The sequence below is a fragment of the Puma concolor genome, chromosome C1 (assembly GCF_028749965.1).
Source record: "Puma concolor isolate L17-30 chromosome C1, mPumCon1.1.hap2, whole genome shotgun sequence".
NCBI classification, from domain to species: Eukaryota; Metazoa; Chordata; class Mammalia; order Carnivora; family Felidae; genus Puma; species Puma concolor.
Window position 1 is genome coordinate 12,787,889 of NC_141674.1, and position 14,351 is coordinate 12,802,239.

Genomic DNA, 14,351 nt, shown 5'->3' on the forward strand with positions numbered 1-14,351 from the left:
GGATTTTTTTTTTTGTAGGTTCTTTGGGATTTCCTACATAGATAATTATGTCTTCTGGGGTGCCTGGGTAGCTCAGTCGGTTGAGCATCCAACTTCATCTCAGGGTCTCAGGGTCCATGAGTTCGAGCTCCACGTAAGGCTCTGTGCTGACGGCTCGGAGCCTGGAGCCTGCTTTGGATTCTGGGTCTCCCTCTCTCTCTGCCCTTCTCCCGCTCACGCTCTGACTCTCTCTCTCAAAAATAAGTAAGCATTAAAAAAATTAAAAAAAAAACCGATAATTATGTCTTCGGTAAATAGGAGAGTTTTCTTTCTTCCTTTGCAATTTCTATGCCTTTTCTTTCTTTTTCTTGCCTTATTGACCTGGGTAGGACTTCTAGTTCATTGTTGATTAGGAGAAGTGAGAGGTGATGTCCTTACTGTTCCTGATCTTAGGGGGGAAAGTTCCAGGCTTTCACCATTATCTGTCGGTTCTTTGTAGATGCCCCTTATCAGGTTAAGGAAATTCGCTTCTAGTCCTTGCTGTTGAAACTTTTTGTTGTGAATGCACATTGGATTTTAGCCAATGAAATAGTCAAGTGGTCTTTCTTCTTTATCTGTTACTAAGTCGAATTCTGTTGACTTTAAAATATTGAGCCAGCCTTCCATTTCTGAGATACACCCCATTTAGCTGAGGTGGCTTATCCTCTTTGTATATTGCTGGGTTTGCTAACATTTCACTGAGAATGCTTTTGTATCTACGTTCACGAGGGACTTGGGTTGGTAGTTGTTGGGTTTTCTTGTAATATTTTTGATTTGGGTGTCCAATCAAAACAAGTTGGGATGCGTTCCCTCCTCCTCTGCTTCCTGGAAGAGACTGTGCACAACTAGCTTTGCTTCTTCCTGCAGGGTTCAGTAAAATTTACCGGTGAAGCCAGTGGGACTGTCATCTTCTTTGTTGGAAGGTTTTTAAACTAAAAATTCATCTCTTTCATTGTCATGGGGCTATTCAGCTTATATAGTACTTTTTGAGTGAAACCTGGCAGCTTCTATCTTTGAAGGAATTTGTTCATTTCACCTACGTTGTCAAATTGATAGGCAGAAAGCTGTTCGTAATATTTTCTTTTCATGTCTGAGTTTGAAGGAATGTCCCCTCATTCCTGATATCAACCCTCTGTGTCTTTCTGCCCCTCCCCCCACCCTTGGTCTGACTAGCGGTTTATTAATTTATTGATCTTTTCAAAGGATCAGCTTTTGGTTTTCTTGAGTTTTCTCTCTTGGTTTCCTGTTTTCAATTTCCGTGATCTTACTCCTCACTTCCACCCTCTGCTTGCTTTGGGGTTAAGGCATGCTTTCTTTTCTGGTTTCCTGAGGTGGAAGGCTAGATTATTGACTCGAAAGCTTTCTTCTTTTTCTAATATGAATACTGAATGTTATAAATTCCCTCTGAGCACTACTTTACCTGCATCCCACCCATTTTGATAGGTTATATTTTTATTTTCATTCATTTCAAAATAGTTTCTATTTCTTTTTTCTTTGGCCCGTGAGTTCTCTAGACTCGTACTGTTTAATTTCCAGTTGTTTGAGGATTTTCCGATATCATTCTGCTTTTGACGTCTAGCTTAATTCCTTTAGGATAAGACAATGTGATTTCTGTGATTTCAATTCTACATCTGTGAACGTTTGTTTTGTGGCTCATAAGGTGGCTTATCCGGTGAGTGTCCCACGTGCTTTTGAAAAGAATGTGCGTTCTGCTTTTGTTTAATGGAATGCTTTATAAACGTCAGTTGGAAAATGAGCAAAGATGTGAAAATCCTCAACAGCCAGCTTGGCTTGTCCACTTTTTCTCTCAGTTACTGGGAAAGGGATCGAAGCCTCCAGGTTGAATAGTGGATTTTTCTATTTCTCTTTATGCGTCTTTTAGTCTTTGCTTAAAGAGTTTGAGTACCTGTTCGACGCACATATGTTTAGGGTTATGACGACATTTTGGTGAGCTAACCTTTTACCACTATGCAACATCTGTCTTTGTTCCCGGTGATAGTCTATGTTCGGAAGCCAACTTGGTCTGATACTAGGGTAGCTGTTGCCTCTTTCATTTGATTCGTTCTTACGTGGTTTTATCTCTTTCTATCCTTTTACTTGGAACTAGTCTTTATCATTGTATTGAAAGTGGATTTCTTGGAGACAGTCTATAGTTAGGTCTTTTTGTTGTTGTTATTCCAAACTGAAAGTCTCTGTCTTGTAACTGGCATGGCTCGGGACATTTTATTTTAGTGTAATTGTTGATACGGTTGGATATAGGGCTACTGCTTTTGTCTCCCCACCCTGCTCTGTGCTTCCATTTCTCTGTTCTGTCTTCCCTGCCATGTTTTAGATTATGTGAATGTTTTTTAGTATTCTATTTTACTTTATCTATTGGATTTTGGGGCTTATCTCTTTGTATTATTATTATTATTATTATTATTATTATTATTTTGCTTGTCCTTGGGATTGCCACATATATGCCTAGCCTTCAACGTTCTAATTAGAGTCAATATTTAACACTTCACATAGCGTGTAAAACTTGCAACCACAAAGGTCCCTTCCCCCACCTCATAGGGGTTACACGTATGACATCTGCCGACACTGGAAACCCCAGCACACGTTGTTACAATTTTTGGCTTTCAATGGCCCTACCGATTTTTAAGAGGAAGACAGTATTGTCCAACTACTTACCAAATCTGCTGTCCTTCCTTCACTCTGGGGGTTCCAGATTCTGGCATCGTTTTCCTTCAACCTGAAGAGCTTTCATTAACATTTCTTAAAGAATTGTTCCTGGGGGTGAATGTTCTTTGTTTTCCTTCAACTAAGAATGTCTTATTTTGTCTTCATTCCTGAAGGATACTCTTGGTGGGTATAGAATTCTGGGTTGACGTTTCTTTCTGATGAGAAGTCTGCAGTCAGCCTAATTGTCACTCCCCCATCTATATAATGCGTTTCCTTTTTCTCTAGAGGCTTTCAGCATTGAGCAAGAGAAAACCTTGTTTTCAGCGGTTGACTACACTGTTGTCTACACGTGTTTTATTTATTTATTTAAAAAAATTTTTTTAACGTTTATTTATTTTTGAGAGAGAGAGAGAGAGAGAGAGAGAGAGAGAGAGAGAGAGAGTGTAAGCAGGGGAGGAGGAGAGAGAGAGGAAGACACAGTATCCGAAGCAGGCTGCAGGCTCTGAGCTGTCAGCACAGAGCCTGATGCGGGGCTCGAACTCACAAATGGTGAGATCATGACCTGAGCCAAAGTCGGATGCTCAACTAACTGAGCCACCCAGGCGCCCCTACACATGTTTTACTTTTTAACGGATTCTCTTCAGGATGTGCCGAGCTTCCTGAATTGGCAGATTTATGTCATTCACCAAATTTGGGAAGTTTTTAGCCATTATTACTTCAAATATTTTTTATTAAAATTTTTTTAATGTTCATTTATTTTTGAAAGAGAGAGAGAGAGAGAGAGAGAGAGAGAATCTGAACTGTCTCCTGACAGGCTCTGAACTGTCAGGACAGAGCCCAACATGGGGCTCGAACTCATGAACTGTGAGATCATGACCCGAGCCGAAGTCAGACGCTTAACTGACAGAGCCACCCAGGTGCCCGGCTTCAAATATTTTTTTACTGTGGGACTTCAGTGACATGAATATTAGACTTTTTTATATAGTCCCATGGGTCTCTGAGGCTTTTTTTTTTATTATTTCTTTCCTGTTTTTCAGTTTGGAAAATTTCTATTGATACCATTTTTATTTATTTTTTGAGAGAGAGAGAGCGCATGCCAGTGGGGAGGGGCAGAGAGAGGGCGGGGGAGAGAGGGAATCCCAAGCAGGCTTTGTGTTGTCAGCACAGAGCCTGATACAGGCCTTGAACTCACGAATCCTGAGATCATGACCCGAGCTGAAATCAAGAGTCGGTTTGTTGCTTAACCGGCTGAGCCACCCAGGCGCCCCCTCTATTGCTATCTTAATTTCTCTTATTCATTGCTCTGACGCCTTTATTCTACTGCTGCACAGATTTTTTTTTTCTTTTTGACAAACTCCAGCTATTATGCATACCTCTTGCTTCTTTTTATAGTATCTACTTCTCGCTGAAAACACGTGTCTGTCCATTCACTTCCAGCCTGTCTACCTTGACGTCCATTGTAACAGCTGCTCGGATGTCTTCAGGAATATTCCAGCATCCGGGTCAGCTCAGGGTTGGCATGGGCATGTTTTCCCTGAAGGAGCGGTCAGTTACATTTTCCCGATTCTTTGCGTGTTGAGTAATTTTGGTTTCTGTGTGGGGTGTCCTGAATGTCATCCGTGAAACCCTGTGTTCTGTGAAACTCCCCTGGAGCTCGGCTTGCTTTCTTGGTTCTGTTTTAGCGGCCCACAGACATCCAGCGCCCAGGTGGGCTCGGACCATCCGGGGGGCAGTGGTTCCAATGTCGGGTCGGCTCGTAGGGCCTTCCTTCTGCTGCTTTGGGTCAATCCCTCACATGCACAGGCAAGCCTGGGCTCTGAGCCAGTTCTTAACGCAGAACGAGGGGATCCCTCCTCTGCTGTCTTCTTTCCACATTCTCTGACTTACAGAGGCCCCCTTTCCTGATCTTCTGACCAGAAAGACAGGTTTTCTCTTGGTCTTACTTGTCAGTGACCCACTCCTGAAGCCCTGCTGGGAACCTTTTCAGAGAACAGGGAAATAGAACGGCCGAGAACCTCACCTCCAAGTTTCCATTCTTCTTTCATCTGCCGCTTTGGCTTTTCTTTCGCTTTTTGCATCTTGTCCGATGTTGTTAGTTACATTCAGTGGCAGGCGGGGCCGTGCTGGGCTTCCTCCATCCCGACCGGTAACGGAAGCCTGCGAAAATCTTTATGGTAATTTTTTTCTGGGACCCAGGATCAGAAAAAGTACATCGTGTGGGGGACTCTGTCCTGTAAGTTTGAACGCCTAACATTTCTTTTCTTGCAGACTCCGCTGATGTTGTTGCCACCCCAGAGCCAGTTTTGTAGACCCCGTCTCCCACCCCTCAGGCTTTCCTCCATTGGTGACGTTCCAATGAGATGCTTTTGCCAAGGCTACCGGTGGCTTCCGTGTGGCTTAAATTCCACAGATTTTTCCTTGGTCTTCATCTAGTTTCTCTCTTCTCGAGATACTTTCTCTGCTTGGCCTCTGAGACGCCCCACCAGCCCCTCGGCCATTCCTTCTTATCCTCTTTGCTGGTTGCTTCTCAACGCCCAGCTCCCAGACCTTAAATTACCCGCAGGCGTTGGGCTTGATCTACCTCAAGGCTCTTCGTGAGTTCACCCATCCCCAAAACTGGCAATTTCATCCACTCAGTAAGTTCCAATTATATCTCCAGCTCAGACATCTGCAGACTCTGCCGCCAGACATCGTCACACGTGCCCAGCAGGCATCACAAACTGTTCGCACATCCAACATAAACCTCCCGACTCCCTCCCTGCCCCAGACCCGCTCCTCCTGCTGTCGTCTCCATCTCAGTGAGTGGGTACTTCGTCCTTGTGGCTTTCCAGGCCCCAGATCTTGATGTCTTCCTTTATCCTTCTCCCGGTCCCACACTCCACCATAACGGCCTTTCCTAAGTCCATCCAGGGGCCGGCCACTTCCCACCCTCGTCGCTGCTGCTTCCATCGTGCAGGCTACCTACCATCACCTGTCACCACCTTTCTATCCCCTGCTTCTATCTCTGCGGTCCCTTGTTCATATCAGCCCAAATGATGTATGGACATCTTGAGTCAGATCATGTCCTTCCTGTGCTCATCCCCCTCCAGTGGTTTCCCACGTCTCTAAACAAACAAAGGCCTGCAAGGCCCACCCAAGGCCTTCAGCACCCTTCCCTCTGTCCGCTACATCCCCACCATCCTGGCATCCCGGCTGTTCCTAGAACACATCCAGCAGTTTCTTCCTCAGGGCCTTTGCACCTGCTGTTCCTTCGGCTTAGATGCTTTTCCAGGTAATCACATGCCTTATTCTCTCACTTCAGTCCTCTGCTCAAATGTCACCTGATGGAGAGGCCTTTTCTGGCTGCCCCACTGAGAACAACACCACACTTCTGTGTTTCTTATTCTCCGTGTCCCTCTTACCAGATTTTACTTTTTTTAAAGAAATTTTTACATTTGTTTATTTTAGAGAGACAGAGCACAAATGGGGGGAGGGGCAGAGAGAGAGGGAAACACGGAATCTGAAGCAGGCTCCAGGCTCTGAGCTGCCAGCACAGAGCCTGATGCGGGGCTCGAACTCACAAACTGTGAGATCGTGACCTGAGCCAAAGTCGGATGCTTAACCTACTGAGCCACCCAGGCACCCCTACTTTTCTTCATTGTACTAATCGCCTCCCCCCCCCTCCCCTGCCCCCGGCATGATATATCTGGTCTGGTGCTGACTGACAGTCTTTCTCAGTGGGGTGGAAGGACCAGGAGGGCAGGAGCCACTCAGTCTATGAGAGTTCTTGGTATACATAGAGGGTGCTCAGTAGGAGCTTGTGGAGTAAATGACTGTAAAAATGCTTTTGAGTATGTAGGTTTCATGTCTGTCTACTTCCTTTCTGTGTTCTAGTCCAGGAGCGGAATGGCCCACTGCCTCCCCCGCCTTCTGCTCCCAGGCCAGGTCACTTGGGCCACCGGCCTGGAGTCCCCTCCCCCCCCGCCAGCCTCCTGACGCACAACCACAGTGGGGTCGCGTGATTCCGAACGCCCAGGCCAGGGAAGCGTTCGCAAGTTACCCTGCTCTTGTGATGCGGGGAACCCGGGGGCAGAGCTCTTTTCCTGGAATGCCATCCGGGCCTGCTGCTCTCCCTCACCGGGTGATGCAGTGTGAGGAATCCGTCACTCAGCCTGGCAGCACGCCAGGGAGGAGGCCGACACCTTGGCCCCATCTCTCTTCTCCTTTTTGCCCCATCTGATGTCAGAGCGATTTCAAAGCGGTGAAGCCTAGTCACTGCCCCGAGGTTGGCGGTGCGGGGGAGCCGCTGGCCGGGGCCAGGCGGTGGCTGCCGTGCTCCCTAGTCGCGGGCCACCCAGAACGGAAGCAGAGCATATAGCTGGTGGAATACCAGCCCCAGAAATAACCTTCGGGCCCAACTGCCTTCCTGGATGTCTGTCTTACAGGAAACACCCACGCACATTCGAGACACTGCGTCTGCGGTCTGTGCAACAATTCATATTCTGCAAGGTGATTTCACGCGCTTTCATTTGTCCTCACGCCCACTGGGTTTTCCCTTAACATTTGTTTTAAAAGTTTATTTTGAGAGAGAGAGAGAGAGCACGAGCAGGGGAGGAGCGGAGAAAGGGGGAGACAGAGAATCCCAAGCAGGCTCCACACCGTCAGCTCCGAGCCCAACGTGGGGCTTGAACGCACGAACTGGGAGATCATGACCTGAGCCGAAACCAAGAGCCGGACGCTGAACCGACTGAGCCACCCAGGGGCCCGTAACATTTTTTACTTAGAGTAACAGTCACCGCTTTCAGCGTATAGTTGCATGAGTTGCCCAACACATCCAGTGATACTCACCCTCAACCCGGATATTGCACGGTTCCATCATCACCCCAAATCCTGCCAGGACCCCTCTTGGGCAACTGCCCCCCCCCCTCACTCTACCTCCAGCTGCTGGCAGCCACGGATCTGTTTTCTGTCCTTATAATTTGCCTTACCCAGAATTGTCACGGGATTCGAATCATACAGTCGTTGCCTTTTGAGTCTGGCTTCCTTCCCTCCGTGCACTTGAGATTTCTTCTGTGTGATTATGCGTACCAGTCATTCGGTGCTGAGTATTAGTCCGCTGGATGGAGATTCGTTTATCCATTCCCCAACCGCGGGATCTTTAGGCAGCCGCTGGGGTTTTGGTCGTTATGAATAGAGCAACTATTCACGTGAGCATCAGGTGAACATATGTTTTCATTTCCTTGGGAGAAAACCTAGAAGTGGGGATCCTAGGGATGGCGGGGGTGTATTTCGCTTTAGAGGAGAAACTGCCAGACTGTTTTCTAAATTGCGTTTCTTCCAGCAGTGCTCGAGGGCACTGGTCCTCCACCTCCTCACCAGCGCCGGGTCTGGTCAGCCTCTAACCTTGGCCGTTCTCTTAGCCACGGTGCTGCTTTTAATTTTCATGTTTCTGGTGATTCATGATGCCCAGCGCCTTTTCATATGGCTCCTTGCCATCCGTGTATCTTCTTTTGTGACATGTTGAGATCTTTTGGCCTCTTGAAAACTTGGATTGTTTTTCTTACGCCGAATTTTGTGAGTTCTTTGTATGTTCTTGGATGCAAGCGACTTATCAGACGTACGATTTGCAAATCCTTTCTCCCAGTCCGTGGCTTGTCTTTTTGTACCCTTCATGGTGTCTTTCTTTCTTTCTTTCTTTTTTTTCACGGTGTCTTTCAAAGTGCAAATTTCTTAAATTTTGACAAAGGCCAGTGTATCAGTTCATTCTTCTAAGGGCCAGGCTAATGATGTTCCATCTAAGAAAATTTTGCTGTATCTGAGGTCACAGTGATTTTCGCCTCTGTTTCTTTGGATAGTTTTATTATGGCTTTAAGGTTTTCCGTGTAGATCTATGGCCCATTTTGAGTTAGTTTTTTATAAGGTGTGAGGTATGGATTAAGGTTCATTTTTGTTGGCGTGTGGACATCCAATCGTTCCCTACCGTTTCTTTTAAAGACTGTTCCTCCTCCCTTTCGTTGTTTTTGCGCCTTGCCAAACACCAGTTCTCCTTCTTTGCAAAGATCTGTGTCTGGACTCCTCATTCTGTCTCAGGCACCTCTGTCACTAGCCTTTCACCAATGCTGCATCGTGTTGGCTGCTGGAGTTTTGCAGTAAGTCTGGAAATCACATAGTGACTCCACCTACCTCTCCAGCATGGCGTTTATTATTCCCCCCACTTTATGGGTGTTGGAACTGTCCATGATCATGCTTAGCCAACCTGCTGACAGCCTGGCCTCCCTTATGTAGTAACTCAGCTGCCTGGCTCCTACTCAAAACCCACTTCTCGTGCCTAGCCTGATGCTCAGAGTGTGGCCTTTGGGATCTGCTCTGGGTAGAGGTGTCAGCCCTGCTTCTCGGTTGTGTGGCCCTGGGAAAGTAATTTTAAGCCCTCCGTGCCTCACTATCCCCACCTGTAGAATGGGTGCAACCGTGCTACCTGCCTTACAGGTGGGTATGAACATGGAATGGTTGCCAGCTCAAGCCATTGGAAGCCTGCTGCTGTTTGATCATTTTTGGCAGGCACGAATGGCAGTTTCACATCGTTCAACCTCACAGGCAAACTCCCTCCTAGAGCTAGACAGAGGGCGTGTACCCCAGGAAGGCAGCTTTGCCGGTGGCCATTGTCACTATCGTTACCCCTGCTCACGATGCTGTCGCTAGTGCGCTGTTATCCCAGATGGCGGTGGCCCCTGAGGCTGATGTCCCTGAGTCCTTGAATCGGGCAGCCAGCCACCACTGAGAGCTTCTGGGGGCAAAGCTTCTCACCAAGGCTTCCAAGAATAACACGGCCCAACCTCTACTCCCGTGGAGCGAAAGCGTGCCCCGGTGTAACAGAGTGTGCAAAGTACAACGGGAGAAGTGGGTGGGAAGGAGGGCGTGGCAGGACTTCCCAGGCGGGGCCTTGTAGGATGATTAGGAGTTTGGGGCTGGAGGAACATTGCAGGCACAGCCTGTGTAAAGGCTTGGAAGGGGAGGCCGGCAGGCTTTAGGGGAGCCTGAGGTTTGATTCTGGGGCGGAGCGTGGGAAGCAGCCCACCGTGGCCTGGAATGGGTTCACAAGTAACTTCCCTCCCTGTCTTTTCCTTCCACAGTCAAGTCCCGACGATCCCTGCCTTCGCCATGGCCGCGAGAACCATTATCATCGACCACGGGTCTGGCTTTCTGAAGGCTGGCTTGTCTGGGTGGAATGAGCCCCAGATGGTCTTCCCGAGCATCGTGAACTACATCCCGTGCAGGGAGAACCCCGGCCCCAGCTATGCCCGAAGGCGCGTGAGTCTGGGCATCGACATTTGCCACCCTGATACCTTCAGCTACCCCATCCAGCGTGGCCGCGTCCTCAACTGGGAAGGCGTGGAGCACATCTGGTCATTTGTCCTGGAGAAACACAGGCGGGAGCATGAGGACTCCCCCGTGATGGTCACAGAGTGCCCTCTGAGGGAGCCCGCGGACCGACAGAAGACCCTGGAGGTAAGGCCTGGCACTTTGTGTTTGGACATGAGGAGGGTCGGGAGCTCCGTTTTCTAAAGAATCTGCCCCATCGCGGTCTCCCGAGTACCTACCGTGTGTCTGGCACCTGTTCTAGGCAAGATGGGGTTCACGGAGTTTCCTCCAACAGACGGGGACATGGCAGTTGAAATAGTCTATGAAGGGGCGCCTGGGTGGCTCCGTCGGTTAAGCGCTCGACTTCGGCTCAGGTCACGATCTCACTGTCTGTGAGTTCGAGCCCCGTGTCGGGCTCTGTGCTGACAGCTCAGAGCCTGGAGCCTGTTTCAGATTCTGTGTCTCCCTCTCTCTCTGACCCTCCCCCGTTCATGCTCTGTCTCTCCCTGTCTAAAAAATAAATAAAACGTTAAAAAAAAATAAAAAACAATAGAAATAGTCTATGAAGATGGGGAGAAGCTGGGTACTTTGTTCATGGATTCCGAAATGTTCAGAGATCATGTTCCATCTTTGGGGAAGACTTGACCTTGAATAAATTACCCACTAAGAATTCCGGAGAGTGATCACTGCTAGAAACAAAATGAAATGGGGTGATAGCTGGCTGGTGGGGAGACGGTGATTTAGGGAGGGTTTCTCTGAGGAGGTGATTTCAGTCACCAGGGAGGATGGGAAGAGGGAGGCAGGAAGGTGAAGTCACAGGGGTTGCGTCTTGTAGGCCCGAGCCTGTGGGTGGGGAGGGCTTTGATTTTACCCTAAGTCAAGTCTTGGCAAACTACAGCCAGTGGGCCAAAGTGGCCCACCATCTGTTGTTATAAATAAAGTTTTATTGGAACATAGCCATGTTCACCCATTTACATATCGTCCTTGGCTACTTTCGTAGCACAGAGCTGAGTAGTTGTGGCAGAGACTGTATATATAGCATGAAAAGGCTAAAAGACCTACTTATTGTAGGGTTGCTAGATAAAATGCACGTCTGAGCTGAATTTCAGATAAGCAACAGATAATACTTTAGTATAAGCGTGTCCCAAGTAGTGCATGGGACATACGTACACGAAAACATTGTTGTTTGTCTGAGAGTCAAACTTAATTGGGCAGCCTGTATTTTTGTTTGCTAAATTTGGCAACCCCGGCTGTCTAGCTTTTATAGGAAATGCTTGCCAACCCCCGCTCTAAATAGATCGGAAGCTCCTGGAGAGTTCTAAGTGGGATTCATATTTGATTTCCCATTTGAAAAAGAGGGCCTTGGCTTCCATTTGGGAAATGGATGGTGGCGGGACAGTATTCTGAGTCCGGGGATGGGGCAGCCCCCTCCCCCTGAGCGGGGGAGATGGGCCCGCTGGGGCAGGAAGTGGTGGCTGTGGGGCCAAAGGCCACGGGAGCCCCCACTGGTGCCACCTTCCTGTGTGTGTAGGGTCAGAAACATGGGGCTGCAGTCAGAACTGGGCAATTAGGGAGGCGGTGGGAGGGAGACTCTGTAAAGATCTAGGGGGTGATGGGTGGGGGAGAAAATCAGCCTAGGGATTTTGCCAAACCCTAAATGTCAGAATCCCAGTTTTGCCTCCATGTGTGAAAAAAAAAAAAAAAAGGCTTCACTTACCAGGAGGTGAGTGGATTTATCTCCCTCCCTGCTTCCCTCCTTCCTTCCTTCCCTCGCTTCCTTCTTTCCTTCCTTCCTCCCTCCCTTCCCCCTCCCCGTCCTTCCCCCCTCCCCGTCCTTCCCCCCTCCCCGTCCTTCCCCCCTCCCCGTCCTTCCCCCCCTCCCCTTCCTTCCCCCCCTCCCCTTCCTTCCCCCCCTCCCCTTCCTTCCCCCCCTCCCCTTCCTTCCCCCCCTCCCCTTCCTTCCCCCCCTCCCCTTCCTTCCCCTTCCTTCCCCCTCTCCCCTTCCTTCCCCCCCTCCCCTTCCTTCCCCCCTCCCCTTCCTTCCCCCCCTTTTCTGGAGGCAGTGGTGGATATCCTGCACTTGCTTCTTGTCTGATTTCTTCTTCCCTCTTCTAAAGAGATTGTCCAGGCGGCGATCTGCCCTTGGCCAGCCCCCCTGGGTCCACCGCTGCTCACAGAGCCAAGCACCTCAGCACCGTTTCTGACACGCAGCTGACCCCTCTTCCCACCCCTCCACCCAAACGGGTCTCCTGAATGTGGTCGTCAAACTTCCCAGGGCAAATCCGACTCCGAATCCCTGTAGAGCCTCCCTGGTTTCCACAGCATGAGCTCCCGGGGGGGTCCCTGTGCCCCACGTCCTCTGGGCACCGCCCCCCGCAGCCGCCTGCCTCCATCCCTTGGGGACACAGGTCTGCACCGGCTTCCATTCTGAGAGCTGGGCACGTGGCTCAGTCTTGGGGAAGACAGAGCTGGATAGGGACCTTTTGTTCGGGGGGGGGGGGGGGGGAATAACCCAGCGTCTCTCCTCCCTTCTTGCAGATTATGTTTGAGTTACTGGATGTGCCGTCCGTACTCCTGGCCGACCAGCTGGAGATGTCCCTGTACGCCTCGGGCCTCCTGACCGGCGTGGTGGTCGATTCCGGCTACGGCCTGACCCGCGTGCAGCCCTTCCATCTGGGCCGCCCCTTACAGCCCGGCGGCAAGACGCTGGAGTTCGCGGGCCAGGATCTGGCGGCCTATCTCTTCAAGAGCCTCTTTAAGGAGGATTGCAATCTCCACAACCTGTTTCAGCTGGAAACGGTGGCCACCACGCAGATGAGCAAGTGCTATGTGCCGCAGAACCTGGGGGAGGCGCTCGACTTCCGCCAGAGCCTGCCGAGCGGCTCGGACGACAGCAACGCCTACCAGCTCCCCGACGGCACCCGCGTGGAGCTGACCCCCATGCAGCGGCTGGCCCCCGAGATGTTCTTCAGCCCCCAGGTGTTCGACCTGCAAGGGCCGGGCATCTCCCAGGCCGTGGTGGATGCCATCCTGGCCTGCGAGGCCTCCATGCACCCGCTGCTCACCTCCCACGTGATGGCCTGCGGGGGCAACACCCTGTACCCCGGCTTCACCAAGCGCCTGTACAAGGAGCTGATGGCAGATCATTTCTCCTCCTCCAAGGCCACCATGTGGGTGGGTTCCAACAGAAACTTCAGCGTCTGGCTGGGAGCGTCCGTGGTGGCCCATCTGTCTACCTACAGGTCCGAGTGGATGACCAAGGAGGACTATGAGGAGAGTCTCAGGCTGTGACCTGTGGGCCCCTGGGTCCCGCCCCGCCCGCGGGTTAGAGGGGATTCATTTCAGTGATGGGGGCCTGGGCAGGGGTGGGGTCAGCTGGTTTTGGAATTCCGAGTTCATGAGGGTTTTTGTTTTTGGTTTTGTTTTTGTTCTTAGGTACTAGGGTTTTATCTTGTTTCAAGAGTGACATCCAGCCCATAGGAGGACAGGGGGTCGACCCTGGAAGCCTTCCGGAGGCAGTGTCTCCAGGCGGTGGTCTGTCATTTGGAGGGGAGTGATCACTTACCGTCTCCCTCGTAGCCACTTAATTTTTCGCTGGCATCTCCCTTGGGCTGTCCTGCTCTCAGTTCAGTAGGTTTTAACTGGGGCGAGTGAGATGGGACCTTGTGCTGGGGTCCCAGATGGGGTGGGATGGGAGAGGTGAAGTTTCTAGTCTTACTCATTCTTTCTGGCCAGGGAGAAATTGCTACAGGTGAGCCAAAGGGCCCTCCCTCCATGGCCAGGGTTTTGTTTTATATGCAAATAAACTTCTTTGGAACCAGAGCTGGCTTCTGTCATGCGTGGCCGCAGGATGGACGGTCTCTGGGGAAGACGCGGGGAGCGGGAGTCCATGAGGACCCAGGTGGGGCCAGGGCAGCCTCTAGGGACCCGCCGGGTGGGATGTCAGGGGCCTGGAGCCTCTCATTGTTTCTCTGCCACGTTCCCTCCCTTATCCCAGATGTCCCGAAATTCTGTTAAAGTTTGAGTTTCTACTCATGTAATATTTATTTCATACACATTAGAGGACCTACTATGTGCTAGGCACTGGGGACCACGGAGGGATAGATGCCGGGTTTTCTGGCTTCGAGGAGATTGTGACCTACCGGGGGGACGGAGGCAGTAATTGAGGAACTCTGTTTGAGGTGACGGAGACTGAAATAATCAAATGTAACAAGGTCATGTGATCTGGGGGGAGGAGGATGCCTACTTTCCATGGGGCAGACTGAGAGAGACTGCTGGGGACCGTGGGAGACCGCCCCTCCTTCCTCGGCCGTGTGGTTACACTTCCCAGC

The 14,351-nt window shown here is 50.3% G+C and overlaps 1 protein-coding gene across 1 annotated transcript; it reads left to right on the top strand.

The window, feature by feature from the left end:
* The first annotated feature begins 9,689 nt into the window (after window positions 1-9,689).
* On the top strand, window positions 9,690-13,842 carry ACTL8 (actin like 8). Its single transcript, XM_025912629.2, has 2 exons — window positions 9,690-10,167; window positions 12,559-13,842. The coding sequence occupies exons 1-2, from the start codon at window positions 9,748-9,750 to the stop codon at window positions 13,309-13,311; spliced, it is 1,173 nt and encodes a 390-aa protein (XP_025768414.2). The 5' UTR covers window positions 9,690-9,747; the 3' UTR covers window positions 13,312-13,842.
* The last annotated feature ends 509 nt before the right edge of the window (window positions 13,843-14,351 follow it).